At 41.3% G+C, this 21,501-nt stretch overlaps 1 protein-coding gene across 1 annotated transcript in view; it reads right to left on the minus strand.

Annotated features, from left to right (window-relative positions):
- Positions 1-20,429, minus strand: part of akt1 (v-akt murine thymoma viral oncogene homolog 1) — a 52,351-nt gene extending 31,922 nt beyond the window's left edge. The window contains exons 1-2 of the mRNA XM_027172419.2: positions 20,270-20,429; positions 8,450-8,595 (exon numbers count right to left, since the gene is read on the minus strand). Coding sequence (XP_027028220.1) covers positions 8,450-8,495 — 46 coding nt within the window. The 5' untranslated portion in view covers positions 8,496-8,595; positions 20,270-20,429. The remainder of the gene's footprint in view (positions 1-8,449; positions 8,596-20,269) is intronic.
- Positions 20,430-21,501: the final 1,072 nt, after the last annotated feature.

The raw sequence follows: 21,501 nt of genomic DNA on the forward strand, positions 1-21,501 counted from the left end.
ACTTTCCTCTGATCGCACACGACCGCGGTCGCGTAAGGTGCGCCATCATCATCACCACTAAAGACAAAGACATCAGAGACAGGACAGAACGTGCAATTCCAGAAAGCATCCTTTAATAGACAGGATGTGGGTGTGCTGATGAATGGGCAAAGAGGAAGAACCACACACACAGAGAGAGAGAGAGAGAGAGAGAGAGAGAGAGAGAGAGAGAGAGAGAGAGAGAGAGAGAGAGAACCGGGTCACCCTGGGATGGTGTAAATCATATGGCTAAAAGCACGGAGAACATGAATGAAGGAGAGAAAAAGAACATAACAGAGAGAATGGAGGAAGGAAACATAATAGAGGAGAAATTAATAAAGAAAAAAGAAAAAAAGGAATCACGAACAAGGAATAGAGAAAGAAAGAAAGAAAAAAACAACAACAACAACAACAATTGCGATACCGTCGAGGCTTCCACAGCATGACGCACAGGTGTGCTGTAATCATATGACCACCATGGAGCTAGTAAGCCCACGTGCACAAGTCTGGACTTGCATCTGACCAACATAATATACATCAAACGAAACTAGAAGCTTTTACAAAGACTGCCACCTTCCTCTCGCATGTTTTTTTTTTTTGTTTGCCAGCTAGTATCTCTGCTGATGCCGTTTCATAAGAAACTCCACATTAATTATGACCCCGAAGAAGAGAGACAGGGGGAGGTTTCTGGTTACGGTGGCAGGTTTTTCTCTAGAACAAACAATCTACTACAAGCCACTTGGCCTAGATTATTGGAACTTTCACAAAAGGGGTCAAAAAAAAAAAAGAAGAAGAAAGAAAGAAAAAGAAAAAAGTGAACACACTTCGCATCACACCGCTGCTTGTGGAATGCGACCTTGTTGACGTGTCGTGTTTTGTGCTTAATCATTTAAAAATAAAAAAAAATAAAAAATAAAATTCCTCCCTCCCGAACACTCCACTCGTTATCTCCTGGCATCGCTCAGGCGTGTGAGTGACGTCAATGATCCACCAAAACAAGAGTAGCTGGGAGAACTTCTGTTCTCACTGAAAACAATAAGGAGGACTGAAGTCCGTGCTGCCAGTTCGGAGCAAGAACTTCCAGAAACTTTCCCAGGCTGAAGTGCCGTCATTCATCACCTGGCGAATGAATACAGTAAATGTCAGCGTTGGCCTCGGCGTTCAAGGAGAGCTTGAAAGTAGCACGACATGGAACTAAATGGCTCTTAGTTTAAGAGCTTCCTGTGGGACTTGGTACAATTTCCTCCAGGCGCACGGCCTTGTTATTCATTACGTTTATTTTAACCTCGGCTTGGCCACTAATCATGAGCAGGACTTCTCAACATGTAAGCGCTGCTAATTCTTTTGGCTTTGGCATGTTGCTTAAAATGGTACATTTATATTTATTTATGTGGATCACGCTTTAATCCCAAGCAACACAGAGGTGAAGCAAAATAAAAGAAGCACAAGTACGTAATTAAGCACGTGAGGGTTAAGGGGCTTGTCAGGAAGGCAGCGGTGGCTCTTTGGTGGTCCTGGGATTTGCACCTTGTGGGAATAAGCAAGGCTAAAACACCTGCTAATACTAGTATGGGTAAAGTGGAGAGAGTCTGCAAGATGTCCAGGATGAGACACACAGCATTAAAGAGAATTCAAGCAGAAAGTTCCCTGCTGGTTTGGGTTTGATGTACAAATGACAGAGGCACAGAACGAACGGTTGTTTTCTCACAGATCCGGGGCTCGACTTACTGTCTGTGTGGAATTTCACGTGTTCTTCTCATGTCTCCTCTGGGTTCTCAAAAACGTGCCAATAGGTGAACTGGACGTGATTTGAATGATATGTTGAGTGTGTGTGTGTGTGTGTGTGTGTGTGTGTGTGTGTGTGTTACCCTGAGCTAAACTAGTGTCCCATCCAGGGTGTATTCCTATCTCATGCCCCGTCTTCCTGGCAAAAAAATCTGATCCACACAACATTGCAATGATAAATATCCATGTTACTGAAGAACGAATGAACAAACTCATGACATTTGAGACCACGGACTGTGGGACGATCTCCAGTTGCGTCCAGGCCACATCACACGGCAATCCACCTACTACAAAGCAGGAATGGTCTTTATGACACACACATTCTTCTCTCCATGTTAAGACACAGTCGTTCTCTTTCTTTTACGCACAGCTGCCTCGAGGTTCTGCCACATGGAAGGTCACAAGTTAAAGCCAGACACCACTGACCTTTCTGCTACGCATTCCTAACATGGTTTTCAAGTTTCAGAAAGAACTGAAAAGCAGATTTTGACGATGACTTTGTCGAGGCCACAAACACAAGACTGCACTTAACTAGTTAACTTTCCCAACCGACATTGCTGTGATGAAGGGCTGGAAATAAAGAGCGGCAAGCTTTTCAGAAAAGTGTTTTACTGTTTACGAGTAGGGACCAAAGTGACCATGGGGAAACAAAGTCATGCTGAAATGGCCTCCTGCACAGTGGGAGGTTGAAGCAAAGAGGACTTGACAGTGATGTGACAAAAAGTCAGACTTGCTGCAAGGCCTTTTGCTCTGGCTGATAGAAACGTTTGCCCTCCGATCAAATCACAGAGATGCCCGGTGTCATCTCGCTGTGCACAGCTGCTGGCTTCGTGAAAGTACAAAGCTCAGTAAGGACTGGATGGAAAGGGAGGAGCAGAGAGAGAGAGAGAGAGAGAGAGAGAGAGAGAGAGAGAAGTGTGCTGTGAGTTCTGACAGCATCAGTGTAGCATCTGTGGACATTTCAAAAACTGTTGATCTATGAAGACTAGAATTTTTTTTTTTTATCTGCAATCCTCAAATTCCAGGTCTTGGCTGACAGACATGCAACCATATAGTCTTCTAATGTTGTCTTTTGTCTGTCATCTGACTCACGGTTTAAGGCATTGTGTATACCAAGATGCTTTCTGATCAGTAGTCCAACTCCTTCACCTCAACCACAAGCTTCCAATCAGCTCAGAGATCATCAGATGCTTCTCCAGCATGCTCGTTTGTTAAAGCTTCTCCACTCACAGAAGTGCTGCTTACTAAGAGTGTGTCTCAGTGTCAGACACTGGTGAGGATACACACACACACACACACACACACACACACACACACACACACACACACACACACACACACACACACACACACACACACACACACACACACACACACACACACACACACACATCAGGGCACTGTTGTCTCTTTAGATTCAAACAAACTGTATAATGCTAAGGAAGAAAATCATGAGAGCTACAACAACAGTAAGATATTAGAGCTGAAACGACGCGTTAGCATAATCGACATAATCAGCGCTTTTTACGCAATGATGTTTTCAGCTGTGTTTTACGCAATGATGATTTCACAACCCCTTTTATAGTGGCGTGCGGTGAAGTGGAGTGTTGTGTGGTGTCTGTGCTTGGGAGTAGCACTGATTCATACCTTATACTATAAGTCTTCCTAGAGCCTATGCTAACGGCTAGTTTGGGCAACACTGGTTTTAGAGCATTTACAAGACATAATTCAATTGGATTATGTTCGTATAGCCTTATAAAGCGAAACAACGTAGGTTTCATTACCGTAGCACTGTACGTCAGCATCAGAGACCTTCTCAGGTAGATACCTAAAGTGCATTTCCAGTCGCTATCAGCACTCGCCACTGAAGTAAATCATACCTGGGACACGCTGTGACACTGTCCGCTATAATTAATAGCAGAATATAGTAAACAACACCTTTCCTAAACAGGCCTAGACTTCTTGTTATGCAAACGAATGTTCAAAACCGTCCCTTCATTAACATATTTCATGGTAAAACAAGTAATACTGCAATGAGTATCTCTGACACAAATATTTACATAATCATAGATTTCCTGATAAAATACCATAACTGACTGAATGGGCATGCAGACATGTTTACGCTCCTCCACTGTAATGATTACTGAAGTCTGCATTTTAGTGTTTGATTACGATTTTTTATTATTTATTTATTTGTTTGTGTGTTTGTTTGTTTATTTGTTTGTTTGTTTATTTATATCTATTTTATTTATTCTATTTATCTATCTATCTATCTATTGCTTTGATCAAAGGTTTGTACTATTATTACTATTACTATTTATTTGGGCAAGATTTATGGTGAACTCGATACAAATGGGTATTGTGGATTTTAATAATTGCCTTTTTTTTTTTTTTTTTTAAATGCAGGAACATTTTTATTTGTAAATTAAAGTAGTAAATAAATATCTGGATAAAAAGTACACTGAGATAAAAGGTTAAAACCTTTATGGTATAAGTGATGGTTGTTCTTATCGGAAGGATTGAAACAGCCCTTAAAATGTCCGACTGCCTGATCAGCGCCCTGACTAGAGATGCAGCCATCGCACTGTTGTGTGTGAACAACCTCAGTATATCAGCAGTTGGAGGTCACTGAGCTCACATTTTTTTCACTATTCTGATATGAACGTTACAGATACAAATATACTTCACTTTCACCTCATATATGTAAATACACATAGTGTGTTGTGTACTTTTGGGGGATTAAAAAAAAGGCATCCACTAAACATCCCTGTCCGTCTGGTTTTCAGATCAAACTGTAAGCTTTAGTTATTTCGTGCACACCGACGTTAAACAGACCGACGATCTCCACTTCGCTTTAAAACTTTCTGTTACTGGTATGATTGCTGCCATGATCTGCAGTACTGCTACTCAAAATAGCCAGCAGGTGTAAATGATTTTTGAATGTATATGTATATTTACGACGTATATTTATTTATTCAGCAGACTCTTTGATCCAAAGCGAAGGAAATATGAGACATTTGAGTTAGTATTAATACTGGACTAGAATAGTATAGAAGTATACGTTTTGAGACACGACATTACGTTCTTTGGTTACAGATGCATCATGAAAATACAGCCATCTTGCCTGAACAAAGATAACAGCAAGTCTAAATGAGCTTCAATAAGCTCTTGAGTTGAATCTGTACATGATTGTGTTGCGTTGCTAAGACACGATAAAAAAGGCTGATCGGATAACTGCATGAATGAGCATGTGTACATGTACAGGTCCTAATCGACTGTCCAGTCGAGGAGTGTATATAAAACTTAATTGTGGTTTCCCTCGATGCTTGCACATCTGCCCCGAGTGGCTGCCAAGTGTTCAGTAAATAAACTAAACAAATGTACAAGCTTGCATCCTGTAGACAATCCAGAGTAAGAGTGCGAACAGCTCCACTGTCTAGCCTCAAGTCGACAGCCGTTTTCTCTCTAATGACTTTCTACTTCCTGCTCTGCTTAATCTGAGGTCAGCCCAGATCGTCCTCTCGTACTTTAACAGCGCAACGATATCCGTCTCCAGTGGTAGTGAATTTCCTCAAAGCATTGTTTACGGCCTCGGGTCGACGCAGAAGAGTACGTCGCTGCCAGATGCGAGCTCTGGAGGAGCTGAGAGTGATGAGAACGTGGTCTAGGTGCAGCTTTAAAATAAGTTGCTAGTGATGACAAAACGTTTGCCATCATCACAAGCGACGGATATATACACCTGAAACAAATTAAAATAAACTCACGGCTGTGATTAGTGGACGGTAAGAATATAGCAGCACCGTGTTTATTAAATATTAACTGTATCATATACATTATTAACACCACACGGAGGGTTGACTAAAGAGATCATGACGGCATAATAACCGTCACGTCTCAGGAAAGAAACAGTATCCTGACTGCATTTATCGTACGAATTCAATTCAGTTTTATGTAGATAGCACCTTTAACAGAGGACAATGTCAGTGTGCAACTTCACAGAAATATAGAAGTTAAGGGTGTAAATCCTTAATGAGCAAAGCAGGGGCAAAATGCTGGGGCAATATGAGGAAGAGACCTTGAGGAAGCAGACTCAAAAAGGGAACAAGCCTCACCTGGTTAACACTGGATAGTGTGTGATTGTAAACCGTTTCCCTTCTATAACCGTGTTCTATAACCAGGAAATTCATTGTAGTTTTAAAATAAAGTCTATTTTGTGTTGTGGTTAAGTCAAGTCTGTTTACTAAAAGGGTGTGATATTTTAAGTGGGTTTTACGTATAGCGGTGTGTGTGTGTGAGAGAATGAGAGACATAGAAGGCCTACCGAGCTGCTCTATTCTCTGACTGCACTCTCACACATCAGCTGTGCTCACTTCCTCTCTCCTTTTCAGCAGAATTAACCACTACACCTCTGACTCATGTTATCAAAGGCAAATCGATTAGCGGATGAAGTAAACAGAAACTGCTTGTTGCATTAAAACCAAAGGAAATGCGCAGCGGTTGTGCACTAAGCAAGACTGATTTACTGAAGCAAACCAACAATGTAAGCAGCCGCTAGGCTATGATCATATTGGCTGAAATATATATATATATATATATATATATATGCTACACATGGATTAATAAAGATTCAAGCTGAACATGTTTAAACTCTAGACACTAATCTTACCTTGACCTGGAAACGAAGTTCGCGGTCGAGACGGATAGACTAATATTTGTATGCATCTCGAATGCTTCTGTTCATCAGTAGCCTGAAATTTGCCACCTATGGAAATCTTAATGCTCTTAAAGGTGGTTCATAACTGGTAACTTTAGAAGAGACGGAATTGTCCGAATTTTAACGTGAACTAACTCACTCGCTCTATATTCATGCTGGCATTGTGCAACAGAGATGTAGTAATAATTTTTCTCCATTCTATGCATGTTAGTTATGATGCAATAAAACATCACATTCAAAAGACAGGCTCCAGTGCCCGTCACTGACTATTTACTCTCGTGGTGTCTCGCACCCGCAATGTTTGTGTCCACTACCGCGGATTTTTTCTTGAGAGCTTGTGAAAATTTTTATTGTATACTACTTATTAGTTCAGGCTAATGTCCAGAATAACAGAATTAAACATGATTGCATTTAAATAAGATAAATTAATACTAATGCTAATACTAATGCTGATACTAATCTCCATTCTTATTATTAGGCTACACACCAAATCCCACCGGGTCCTGCGGATCTCCCGCTAAATTTTCTGACCGCCCACTCCCGCCCGTGGCAAAGGTGAAACCGCCCGCTCCCACGAGATTTGCGTTGGGTCCCGCGGGAGCCCAATCCCAATGCAGCCCTCTACTTCAAACTACATACAATATCATAACGGTAGTTTTCTCTAAATAAACCAATAATAAACCCATAAGAATAACCGGAGTACAACTGCTTTGATAGCTTTAAAGATGCCCTGCCACACGTATTTCATTACTTCTGTGGTAAGGTCTGATGTTTACCATGGACTGTAACATTTTTTGTGGAAAAAATGCCTTGGTTCAATGAGTTATGCTGCTTGGCTCCGATTGGCTAGCCGCTAGGATATGAGAGCATGACTATTCATTCACCCAGCACAATAAGTAGTCTAGGCTAGAGGAACTTTGTTTACAATCACCTGGAATTCCGGCAGAATGGCTTCTTCGGGTATATTGACGTTCAGCCATCCTTGCTGTATAGGAAACTCACTGAGCTACACGAATTCTGTGGGCGCGGTCTCAAGTGGGAGAGCTCATGAATAGTAACGAGCTCGATCATTTCTATGTCACACTGAGCAGCTTTTCTAACTGACCTGATTTCTCCACTTATTTCTTTTCAGTGGCTAGAGCTGACCGGGAATTTGGCAGTTCATTTTCACATTCCCGACACAACACAAACACATATGGACCTAACAAAAAGTAAAAACGGATGTGTGTGGAAGGGAACCTTTAAGACCGCAATCACACACAAAAAGTTTAGCACTCTGCAAACAACAAACACACTGTACGTTAAAACTAGAATGAATTTCTGGGTTACATAATGGCACTTTCTGTTCATGAATGTAATAGAAGCCTTTATCACCACCACACACACGTTACAGCACAGTGGAAATCTTTTCTGCACATATCCCAGCTGTAGAGGTAGGGGTTGGGGCACAGGGGCTGCTATGAAACAGCACCACTGGAACAGCGACGGTTAAGAGCCTTGCTCAATTGCTCAACATTGGCAGCTTTGCAGTGCTGAGGCTTAAACCCTGACCTTCTGGTCAACAACACGAGAGCCTAAACCACTTGAGGCACCAATGTACACCATATACGTAACATTATAAAAAAATAAAATAAAATAAAATAAAAAAGCGATACGCAAATACAACTAGACAGAAGTAAATGTAATGCCGTCATAGGGATGTGTGTGTGTGTGTGTGTGTGTGTGTGTGTGTGAGGCAAACAGAAAATACAGAAAAAAGGATCCTGACCTAAACTACTACACATTTCCCATAAACCCCCGCTGTTCGTACAAGGAACCAGAAGCATCTTGGCAAGAATTTAAAGTGTGTGCGTGTGTGTGTGTGTGTGTGTGTGTGTGTGTGTGTGTGTGTGTTTGGGGGTGAGAGAAGAAAAAACAAAACAAGGGACACACCTCGTTTGTGGAGCCATCCCTCCTTCACGATCACCACGTCCGTCATGCTGGACAGAGGAAGACAGTCGGCGTCTCAGAGGGAGAGCAAAAGCTCCAAAGCCCACAATCTCCTTCACTTGGGCAAGGAGCCTCTTATGAAAGGTTACCTGCAGGAACACAGATCAGAACACACATTATCCTCAATATTGCATCGACGGCTAATTAAACCAAATGCTGAACACGTTAACAATATGATTTGTTTTCCGCACACACCCTGTATTCCTCTTACACCGCAGCTTTTCTCTGTTTATATCAATTAACGAAGCATCTGTGGGACAAGTTAGTTCTTGTTATCACACAGTATATCAGCTATAAACAGCAGTTCCCTTCTCAGCCTCTCTGTTTCTCTTAAAACAAGATAGATTAAAAAAAAAGCACTGTGTCATGTCAGAGATACAGGAAAGTCCTTCCTGTGGCAGAAATCGTAGAGATACAATCTACCGCAATGTTATGTGCACATCACCTTATAGAGAGCTTCACCATAACGACTGGGATGTGCGCTATATAATGCTTGGTGTTTATTATTAGTATTTGATGATGCAGCTACAGAGAAATTCCTGTGTTAATATAAAGCTGTGATCTGGATTACAGCCGAATCCACTGCCTGAATCTACGCACACGGTCGAACGCCTCAGATTCTTGCTCTTGGCTGAATGGAGTTAAACCTGACGTGGTCTGCTGTTGTAGCTCGTCCACTTCAAGGTTGGATGTGTTGATGCGCTTTCTGCTCTTCACAGATGTAGTAATTAGATGAGTTACTAGAGACAACATGTTTCTCTATCTGTATTGATTTTATGCGTTGTGCTGCTGCCACATGATTGGCTGATTGTGGAAGTCGTGGCCTAATGGTTAGAGACTCCTAACCCTAAGGTTGTGGGTTCGAGTCTCGGGCCGGCCACGACTGAGGTGCCCTTGAGCAAGGCACCGAACCCCCCCAACTGCTCCCCGGGCGCCACAGCATAAATGGCTGCCCACTGCTCCGGGTGTGTGTTCATGGTGTGTGTGTGTTCACTGCTGTGTGTGTGCACTTTGGATGGGTCAAATGTGGAGAACAAATTCTGAGTATGGGCCACCATACTTGGCCATATGTCACTTCACTTTCACTCCTGCATGAACGTACAAATGTTCCTATTAAAGTGGACAGTGAAAATAAACAAATAATAGGTAATACATACCGCCGTTATATGTCCTAGTCACATATACAGTCCACGGCTGCTTACAATGTGCTTCTGTGGATAGAACCTGTCTAAACAGAGCTTACGTAGCAAGTTCATGTTGAATTAAAGGAACTTGATGCGTCGACTGTCCTCTGGACACAACCTCGTCTCGAATTAGCAGGAAATCTAAATAGCAAGTTGATGTCCTGAGTTCTTAGAAAAGCTAGAATCGCTTCCCTAACTAAATATTATACAAAGTTGCCTTACGTTGTGACAACAAGATGCCAAAGATTGATGATCTGAGACACGACAATCCATCATCATCCTCCTTCTACTCCTCATCACTGACAGAAAATCATTGCTCACAGGCTCATTGTAGAGGTGCATAAAATATTCCTGATGCCAGATTTTTTTTTTTGTTGTTGTTGTGATTTAAATCTGATTAGCTTCTTAATTGTTTATTAGTAGTAAACAAGGTGCCTGATAGAAGTAGAAAAGTCGACGCGCTTGGTTGTAGCCTGGCCTCGGTGGAGAATTTACAGCACCATCGTTCCTGCACCTGTTTCCCAACAGGGAAATGTTCAATTTGTTCCATAATGTGAACATTTGTTAATTTATAGGTATAACCAACTACCAGGAACTGCTTGATTACCATCTCATTTATCTTTATCTAATCCACCCCTACAGGATTTCTTGTTTTTTGTGGGTGGTTTTGTGGTTGTTGCAGACAAACAAAAATGTTGAATTTACTGCAGCAATTTATTTATTTTTTAATGCAGTACAACAAGAGTTTTTGAGATAGATAGATAGATAGATAGATAGATAGATAGATAGATAGATAGATAGATAGATAGATAGATAGAGTGAAATTGCAAACACTGGATTCTCCTTTTAAATGATCAGTGAACTGTAATTACTTTTTATGTTAGTTGTACTCGTGATCAGTAATAACATGAATAAAAGAGGACTTCGGCTGAATGTGTGTTGTGATGTCACAAGGCTCATCTTGGCCCAAAACTGCTGCAATTTTAAAAAAAATTAAGCTGATAAAAATAAGTTACTCATTCCTGCACACTGACCAGAGAAGAAAATGTTTCACACATATTTATATACATAGAACACACTACTAATGTGCACTGAACTTTTTAAGAAAGACAAACAAACCATTTAGTGGTAAACTGGGCAAACACCTTGGAGTTTCACTTGTCTGATGGACTAGATGAACAACTTATGACAAATGTCTCACTTTTTCTGCAAGAAAAGCTACGCTGTTAGTGTAGGACAGCATCTCAGAACGCAAACTGCACTGAATGCTGAAGCAGATGGACTACAACTGCACAAGCACTGAGATTCATTTGTGTCAGTCAGGAAGAGGAATCTGAGGCTACAGAGAGTACAGGTACACGGTCTTTTCCCCCAAACTTTATGAAATTTACACACTGGGCACGTTTGCTGTGGTGCGATTGCTGGACTGGATTCAGACTCACTTGATTCTTACGTCGTCACAAAGATAACATAGAAAACATACCACGACTCACCATGTATACATAGCAGGGTTTCCCGCAGCACTTTGCAGTTCGGACGGCCCGCCTAAGCCGGGAAACCCTATCACCTTAACTAGGTCGTCCAAAAATAAATAAATAAATCTGCTGCACAAAAGGCCGTCAAGTGCAACTCGCAGAATAGCGCGGACGCGCTTCACACCGCGAGCGGGCACGCGCGCCACACGACCGAAATGAGAGAAAGACGTGGTCCGTCACTGTCTTGAGGATAACTAGCCAGTTGATAAAACGCGTGTCCGTGAGAACTGTAAGTGAACTTATGTTTTGGGTTTATTTAAGCCTGTTATTGTATTAGTCTATAGTTCTTGCAAATTTAAAGTAAGTTAGCTGGTGATTTTGTTGTTCGAGTTCTTCACCTGCTAGCTAGGTTGCATGTGTCTGTTTTTAATAACTGTTAATTGTAGTACAGAGTCTGTGGTCTCTCTCACAAAGAAGCACTGCCCCCCGGGCCTCGCCCAACCCTACCGCCTTAACTAACAAATTTTCTGCGGGAAACCCTGCATAGATATCCACTCTACTCCTCCGTGTCCCACGTTTTTCCCCTGCCATTCATGCTTGTGGAAACTAATGGGCTAATACGCGTGCACAGTTTAAGTGCAGATCCAAGCACGAGTTGTGTTCATGTTAACAGAAATCACAGCACAGTTCCAGCGAACCAACTCCACCTCCTACGGTCAGTCTAGGGTTCAGTACAGAGGTGCACTTCCCAGTCCACATGACAGCTTTCGTATTACCAATATTTCATCTGAACTGTGTTTGTTTTCAGACTAAACTGCCAGAGTTTTGTTGGTGAGCCTGTGCCAGCTAGAGCCTCTGAATCCTGCATGACATGTTTAGTGTTCTGTCCTCTGTTCTTCTGAGCTTTTCTGCTCACCATGGCTGTAAAGAGTGATTATTTGCATCCCTTTGACCTCTCCCATCAAAACTGACTTTATTTTTTAACTGATTTAAAGTTATTATAATCACAACACTACAAACACAGAGTACATAAAGTAACAGTCTAGTGTAACATTATAGGAAATTGAGTGCGATAATCTTTATTGTGATTACGATCTATTATTAACAGCACTGACGAGGAAAATGGTAAGTGCCAAGCCGTGCATCGCTCGGTTCGTTGCTGACAGACATATGCTCTCGGCAGCTGGTTATTTGGTAGTGTGGTTAAATAGAGCCATACTCCAAAACACAGTTTCCTTAGCTGATGAAGGAAGAGCACTTCATCAGCTGACACAAACAAAAACACAAATGTGTTGAGTTGCTGCTTACTCACAGGAAGCCATTAGTCTGGAATGGACATCGGCTGCGTTGCGCTGACCTTCGACATGTAGTCCAAATTTCTGTCATGTAAGAACGTGGCGGAAGCGTTAGCAATTGAAGGAACTTCGGTCGCTGTGGAAAACGTTCAACGGTGATGGAAGAGGAAATTTAAAAATGAATAGACATGCTAAGCACTCACACCAGCAGCCCACAACTTCAACTTTCGTGCACTGAACACAACAATTAGCCACTTCCACATAGGTCTCTCGTATCGTGTTGGACAACATAGCATGTAGATATCTGATCAGTCACACTGTCTCACAAGGAAACCAAACATCGTGACAAAGCAGTTGTCAGACTTCGCATGAATGACACGTTCAATAAAAAAAAAATAATAATAAAAAAAAGCACAACCTTGGCTGAACTTGTCCATAAAATATAAAATAGCACAATAAATACAAGTCTCACAAATAGGTTAGTAGTTTTATATCTAAAAAATAAAGAATATAGGATTTTAGATTGCTTTGGCATTAACTCATGGGCTGCTGTTATAAAAAAAAAAAGTGTCATCTCTTACATATATATATAAAACCACATATATAATCACTGCTGTGCTCATGTTGTTTTTCACTGAATTGACGAGGGCTTTGGCTCGACACGCATGACGACACACAACGTGCACGAATCTGAAAATCTGATGGAAAGAAGGTATCTGCAGTGTCTCTGAATATCACGGGGTTCACTTGGTTTTGTGTCCAGTTTCGTGATCTTTAATGGAGCAGAGTGGAGGCTAAGAGTTATTACCTGATGTGCAAGTTAAAATGCCACATTTAAGATCGTCCGAAAGTGGCATTAATTCACTGCTATGTTTGATACTTTGAGAAGGAGATTATATAATCTAAGGGTGCTTTCACACCTATAGTTTGGTTCATTTGGTCCGGACCAAAAGCAAATAAATGATACATTGTAGCTTTTTAGCAGTTTTGGTTCAGCACCAGTTGAAATTAACCAAAATGCAGTCATGTGATAACATCCACATCACTCAATGTCTTTGAGCGTATTTCCTAAACTGCTTCTCGATTGGTCAGAATAAACGTGCGGGAAATTTTAACGAAACTCCGGAAACAAAAAGAGGAAAATGCAGTAAAATACAGCATGCACCATGGAAAGACGACTGCGCGCTGCAATTACGTTCGTGGTTGTAATCTACTACATCGCTTGTATATAGCATTCTATGCAAAGTCTTCATTTTCAGAATGAAGCGCGGATGCAGCTTGAAAATATCATTTTAATATTGATATAAAATTCACGCTTCACGAGATGGCGAGCATTACTTTTGCGAAACTGTGACATGCTCATCTTCCGAAAATACTGCCAACGACCCACTACGGCAGCTGGTTTAGTCCAAAATGCGCCATACTTTTTGCAGTTAGGTCTATTCGATCTCGGACCGTGTTCTCACCACAAACGAAACGTACCAGAGTTCGTTTGAAAGCGTACCGAGACCAGCTCTTCAAGGAGGTCTCGGTACGCTTGTTTGGTGCGCACCAGAGTTCGATTGCTGCATTCTCACCTGCCCAAACAAACCGCACCAAATGAGCAATCGAACTCTGGTACGATTCAACCGAACTAAACAAGGCAGGTGTGAAAGCACCCTTATAGTGCAATACTCTGGCTAATGTTAGAAGTCTGCTGATGTATCGTTTACCTGTTAGATTGCTAACATCTGTGCTAAGAACGTCGTTCTTGCCTTTTCCCACCAAGGGCATAGAAGTGTTTTTATGCTTGTTTTATTTCCGCTCAATTTAATATAAGATTAAAGCTATGAATCATCCAAACACTTCTTTTAATGATTTGGTTTTTTCGACATTGGAGACGATGAAAGAAAACAGACCAGCAGAAATTAGATCCGACCTCATGCTTTTTATTCCCCCATATTATTTACAGAATATGTAAATATCGTACAGAAGGACGGCGATATTGACGGCACCATGTTTGTTTTGGCAGAATTCCACAGGAAAGGAAGCGGCGGTGGTGATGTACGTGGGCTGTGCGATCTCTATTCAGCTGTTTGCGATATTTACAGCCATTTATTTACTTAGAATATTGACTTCTAGGAGAAGAATAGTGCACTAGGTTACGTCTAGAGGTAGAGTAGATATGCTGAAAATAGGTTTTTCTGTTCGTTGAACATCATCATTTACATCGTATTAATAAATGAAAACATGAAGGCTTAAGCCAAAATATCCTGCACGTCCTTCTTAGTCAAATGCCCCGCCCCCTCACTGAGCTCCTCCTCCCGTCACTTATCCACACGGAAACATCTACTTGCAGACAGATGATAACTCATAATACCGGTGTTCCTGAGAACTGAGGAGAGGAAACGACTCATCACTGTGTTTATGAGAATTCTGAGAATTTCTGTGTAGTCATGATGAGGACATCCTATTTACCTGAACCCATTTACTTGCCTTTAAATGCTATTTAAATGTTTTGAGGCGATTTGTTCTTTTGGGCACACACACACACACACACACACACATTCTCCCTGGAGGACTGATCCAACTCTAGACACCACGAGTCCATCAAGGCCGGTGTGTTAAATGCAGTTAAATGAAGCTTTGGCTTGTAATGATCATTTTATCAACGTGTGCGTTCACAATAGTGCGACTCCACTTCATTTGCACTTGCTGTACAGATGTTTCACACACAAAATCTGCAACCTCAACAAACATCAACTCAGTTTCTTTTTTTATTTTGACCACTTTTTAGTCCCAGCGCTTGAGATGAACACACTTATCGCACCTTTTTCCATTTAGGATCTTGCCGACTCCGTTGCCTGTGTGTTGTGCTAATGTGTTTTATGTACCGTAATTGTTTTCTACTCTCTTGCACTGCACTTTCGATTACTTTAGTTTGAATTGCCCGTTTTGACAACCCCATCCACCACCTCCCACACGGGGTAGATATTAACACAGAAAAAGTGATAAATTGGAGCTGACTGCCAAACCGTCATACTTTCTCTTCAAAATATTCAAAAATTTCTCTTTCTATTCTCAATAATAAATCTGAAAAATTCATTTGAAATTTGAAAATAAGCCATTTTTCTGATTTATCGTTTATCCGTTGATAGCAAGCTTTTCTTCCCAAGAGAACGTCATTCAAAGAGTTTCACTTTCTTCCACTCCATGAGTTTTATTTATTTATTTTTTAATCCACAACCCTTAACATATTTTAGTCCAAAGCCCAGTTCCTACTCTTGACTGATGTTCTTGTATATTTGGTGCATGGACGTGAGGTTCAGCCACAGACTATGGGGTGACTCCTGTTTTTGTGGCAATTCAGCATCGTCTGCAAGTTTCCACTCTACATCCTCACTAGCTTCACTTCAGTGAAAGCACTGCCACACTTGGCTTTGTTTGGGTGTGCCTACCACCAACTATTTTCTCAAAAGCACCACATGCACGCTAACGTGATGTAATGCAATATGAAACTGATTCGAAGGAGCTCTTTAATTTGACGTCAACGACAAAGTGTTTGCAGAAGTAACGAAATTTAGTTAAGTGAAAAGTCTCTCCACTAATCATAACTTCTCGAAGAGCAATAAACACATTTAGGGTACAGTCAAAGATCTAGACAGTCCTGGATTGAGATTAATAGCTTGAAGAGTAAGACAATCAGACAAGACTGGAGAATCTCTGGTCTTCGATATTCTACTGTGAACATCCGAGTCAGTTAGAACAGATGTTTAGTGAATTAAAGGGCAGTAAGACAATGTGTATCTATAGAAGTCATCCATCCCCAAATACACTCATGCATTCCTTTACGCAATTTCTTACAAAAAAAAAATACTTCAAGTGAAGACCCACATGAAAAGCAAACTGCTTCTAGTCTCTGGAATTATTTGAATAAATTACACACGCACACACGCACACACACACACACACACACACCACACTACACATTTGCATAAAAAAGCTAGGATGCTATTAATTAAATGCTAAACAGTTTTAAAAAGTGATTGATTTCCTATCCTTTCTTTCAAAAACCTGTGTCTGGAAAACACCATCAGCTTGTCTACAGCCTAACAAAATATATAGAGAGAGATAGAGAGAGATGGTGAGAGAGAGAGAGAGAGAGAGAGAGAGAGAGAGAGAGAGAGATGGAGACAGAGATGGAGAGAGAGAGATGGAGAGAGAGACGAAGGGAGAGAGAGAGAGACAGACAGAGTGGGAGAGAGAGAGAGAGACAGAGAGAGAGATACACCCTGGTCAGTCATGCCATTAAAACCACCTGATTAATATTGTGTTGTGCCTCATTGTGCTGCCAAAACAGCTCTGACTCTTTAAGGCCTGGACTTCACAAGCCCTCTGAAGGTGTGCTGTGATATCTGGCACCAAGATGCTAGCAGCAGATCTTTTAAGTCCTGCAAGTTGTGTGTTGGAGCTTCCACCGGATCGGATTTGTGCTGGAACAGATTGAGGTCTAGCCTCACTTCAACACTCCTTCCACACTGTTGCTAGGTACTAACCACTGCATACCGTAAACATTTCACAAGACCCCATGACCCAGTCGTCTAGCCATCACAATTTGGACCTTATCAGAGTCACTCAGATCCTTATGTTTTACTGCTTTCAACACAAGAACTTCGATAACTGACTCTTCACTTGGTGCCTAATAAATCCCACCTCTTGACAGGTGCCACTGTAATGAGCTATTCAATGTCATTCACGTTACCTGTCAGTGGATTTAATGTTATGGCTGATCTTTGTACATAACCACAGAAGGTAAATTAGAGCAAGAACACTGCAGGAAATGGACAGAAATGGAAAGAGAAAGCAAGTTACAGAGGTGTATGACAGGCCTGAAACCCAAACACTGTTGCTACCGTTAAACACAGCAGTCTGCATTACAAACAGCTAAACGCCTGCATAGCTGGCAGCCGGCCAGCAGCAACTGAATGAACTCAATACCCTGACTTGGGGTCACATGGTCTACAGCAGCTTCTAGGCCTCCACCCACCGACACTCGCTCTCAGGCTCGCTCACACACTCCTTCTCTCTCTCTTTTTCTCCAATCATTCATCATTTCAGTTCGGTCTGCACGAGTCCCCATTCAATGTAAATCAGTGCCTCATGGCTCAGACTAAACCACGTCCTGGTGGAACAGTTTTCTCTTTACACTACCACTACAACGTGGAAGAACTTTTAAGGCAAAAATGAGTCACCACATCTGCAAAGTGCTGAAGTAGCGACGGACGCATCATATCAGGGGAAACACTGGAGTAATAATAGCGCTACAGAGTATTAACGGAAAAATCCACTGTGAACAAACTTAGTATATGAAGAACTTTAGAAGTATCTGATCTTCACAGGATTTCTTCTTTAATGACAAAAACTTTCCCAGCCATCAACATCATCTTTGTTCATGGTGGTTTCCTTACAATGCCATTTAACTACTGACACTGTTCCCAGCAGGATTTAGCTCTTGCTTCATCTCTACAGAGTGATGCAGCAGCACTTTAGTCCATCCGTCTGTCCAGCACTCTCACCTCTTTATCTGCACTTTTAAACCTTCTACTTTCATTTGACATCAGTGCTCGTCATCTCGTCTTTGTGGTAACACTGCCGTTTGGCTGCACTGCAGTCTGGTACTTTAAGTCCAACTTTCATGGCCTTTACTACTTCTACAACAGGTTTCGGACTGAGATGCTATTGAACGTTGATGGAAAATAGAGAGCGGGGGGAAAAAAAAGATGAAAGTATAAGTGTTATAACCCTGTGCATGCTCTAGCTTGCTGGGAATGTCTGCTTTTGGCAATAAAACAATTTATTCAATTTTCCATAAACTCTCAAAGTAGCTCGCACATGGAAGGAGGAGGTCAAACCATTATGTCCCCCGCCGTCGGACACGTTTACTAACAAAAAAGGATAGCGAAGCATGTAATTGGCTGCGATTAACGTAGTTCTTTCAGTTATAAGGACTATGGTCCGGACAGCCCACATTAGTCAGCTCTAAAAAGCATTCACTCATGAGATAATAGATTCTAACAAAAAAGAGATGGGATTTCAGTCATCTTCTCAGATTATTACTAGTCACACTGTATGAAAAGAGCAACATAAAAACAATGGTCGAGTTCTGAAACAAACAGTTCAACAGCATGTTCTCTATATCATGATGAAGATCCTCTAACGACAGACCTGTGATTAAAGAAAGTGTTTACATTCTGATTAAAGCAGCAGTGTGATTCAGGCTCAAGCACAAAAAAAATATATCGTTAATATATCTATTCTTCACGGTGATTTGGAGGTGATAAGGACACATTATCACTTTTAGCCATCCTGTAAGAAGTTTGATGTAAACTTATGTTGTCTTCCTATTGGAGGACATAAGACAAGCATCGTAGCAGCAGCTAAACTTGGAGAATTTGGTTGTTGTCCGTATTATGCGTTTTAAGCCTACCGATCTTGGCTTGCTAATTCAAATGTGCAAGGGCAAATCTGGGCTGAAAAAGCGTACCGTTGTAAAGGCAGCAGATTTTAACATTTTTCCTCCAAGACATAAAGTGATAGAAGGCCAGTCATATGACAAGACCAGCAGTGACTCTTTTTCCCTTTTTGATGTTTAGGCCTGACTCCTGAGGCATGCCTCTCCTACCCAACACCAACACACACAATAACCTCGCCTGTGTGTGAGCTGATTTCAGGCAGCATTCCTGGGATTCTGCATGTCACTGACAGCACATTTACGTCAAAAGGACCCTGAAGAACTTGGGAGACCTTTCACATATTAATGGACATGAAAGAACAAAGAGTGCAGCAGGGGAAAAAAAAGTCTCAGCATCTTTAAAGGCATAAATAAACCTTTGTATATATAATTTTTTAAGAAAAATGTTAAGGAGACCTCCTCCATTAAGGTCTCATGGGATTGTAATTGTAAGAGACTCTGAAGTGATCTCATGAGCTGTGTGAGAATAACAGAGGAGAAGAAGAATGAAGAATTCAAATGAAATAAAAGCCTTCTTCCTGCTGCTGTTTGCCTCCTACAATCAAAACAGACATGGTTCAATAAAGTAACATGCCTCCATTTCTCTATCCATCCACCCTCCCATCTCAGAGCACTAGATGTGAGACACTGTCTCTGGGTCACTACACGTAGACGGGGAGCAGCTTTAGGACACCAAGCCTCAGAGGTTCAAGACACAAGGACGATAAATCACCTTAAATAACCACCACTTCTCACGGGTGTGCCAGAGAGGGGGGAAAAACAAAGCGGCAGAAGGGGAGAAAAAAAATCAGCTGGGTGACTTTTCCAGAAAGCGATTTTACGAGTCAGTTTTTAAACATAATGCTAAATGCTAAAGGAGCTGCGGCTCAAACAAAAACCAGTAGGCCTTAACCGTCCACGCGGCGGCCAGCGCGAGCGCACACAATGTAGAGATGACAGATCAATACTACACTCGGGTTGGGTTTAGCCCCACACACACACACACACACACACACACACACACACACACACACACACACACACACACACACAAACCGTTCCTCTTTATACACGTACGGGTTGTTGTTTATTTTATTTTTTTTAACATGTACCCAAATATAAACAAGGCGTCTCTTTATTTATTTATTTTGTTTGTTTAATAGAAACAAACGAGTGTAAGCAGCAGAAAAAAGGCCCAGACATGAGCCGCCTGAGACAGAATAACTGCATCCTATAGACACTATGAGACCTTCCCTTTAAGATTAACTGTCGGCCGCGTCGCTACAAAAAAAAACAGAGAAGCAAAACGAGACCCTTACCTCGACGACAGATCAAAAATGCCTCCGGAACATTGCCCTGGGTGGCGACAGGCGATTTTCGCTGGCTGCTAAATCCCACGAAAAAGGGCCAGGTAAAATGTTTTCATTTACCCCGCTCCCCTTTTGCCTTTGCTCCACTACGCCTCCCAAACGGTTCTGGCTCTGCAGGGCTGCTGCCACGAGCGAGACGTCGCGGTCCTAGCGCCGACCGATTTCCTCGACGTGCACATAATGACCACGTGCCCTAAGTGGACGCAGGTATACACTGTCCAATGACTTTCCATAGGAATTTACTATTTATTTATTTATTCATTTATTTACATGTCTGAGTGTATATACGTAACTGAATATATTAATCATGCATCTTAAATCGGATTAAACTGGTATATCCTGACTATCCAGTGCGGGATATCTATCTTGGTAACACTATGTGTAAGGATTCCCCAAATACTAAATCAGTGTATTTAACAAACGAATGCAGCAGAGGTGATAAAAGTGTGATATTATAGTATTCTCATCACAAATCAACTCAGCTTCTGTAGCAGATCGTGTTGTGGTTTATTTCATTTTACTATTATTATCATCCCAGTGTATTCCCAGGATTCAAGGGTAGAGAGATGAGAGGCTTTTATTGTATACAGAGGATGCACAGGTAAACAAATAACAAGAAAAAGAATTTCAACAACAAATTAAAAACACTTCTTAATCTTAATGAAATACACAATATGTACAAATCAAATCTTTAAATAAAATGAAATGAATATGCATATGCTTAAGGATTGAATATGTTCATTCTTGATTACTCTTGTCCTTTTGTGGTTTCCTTTATTTACATCCTTCCCCTCACTTCCCCTTCCGCTTGAGGGAAGAGCTAAGATGAGAGGAACGAAAGCAAGGAAACAAGATGTTAATACAGAAGTGAAGCAGCGTGTGAATAAGGCTTGAGAGTTGACATCATGCCACACTGCATTGTGGGATTGATCTGATATGTTCATTCAGGGAGAACATAAGACAAACTCCATTTTTTTTGTTTGGGACAAATAACATGCTTAGATGAAAGTCAAAAACAAAATGTAGAAACTGATAAAGACAGCAAAAAGTAACCACATAGTTCCTCCTTTAACCACACTGTTTTATGTTTAGTTTTTTACAGTATTTTAATTTTTATATAATTACACACTGAAAATATCATGGTATCACAGTCAATTAAATGAAGCGAATCTAGTTATGTA

The sequence above is a fragment of the Tachysurus fulvidraco genome, chromosome 12 (genome assembly GCF_022655615.1).
Source record: "Tachysurus fulvidraco isolate hzauxx_2018 chromosome 12, HZAU_PFXX_2.0, whole genome shotgun sequence".
In the NCBI taxonomy this organism is placed as follows: domain Eukaryota; kingdom Metazoa; phylum Chordata; class Actinopteri; order Siluriformes; family Bagridae; genus Tachysurus; species Tachysurus fulvidraco.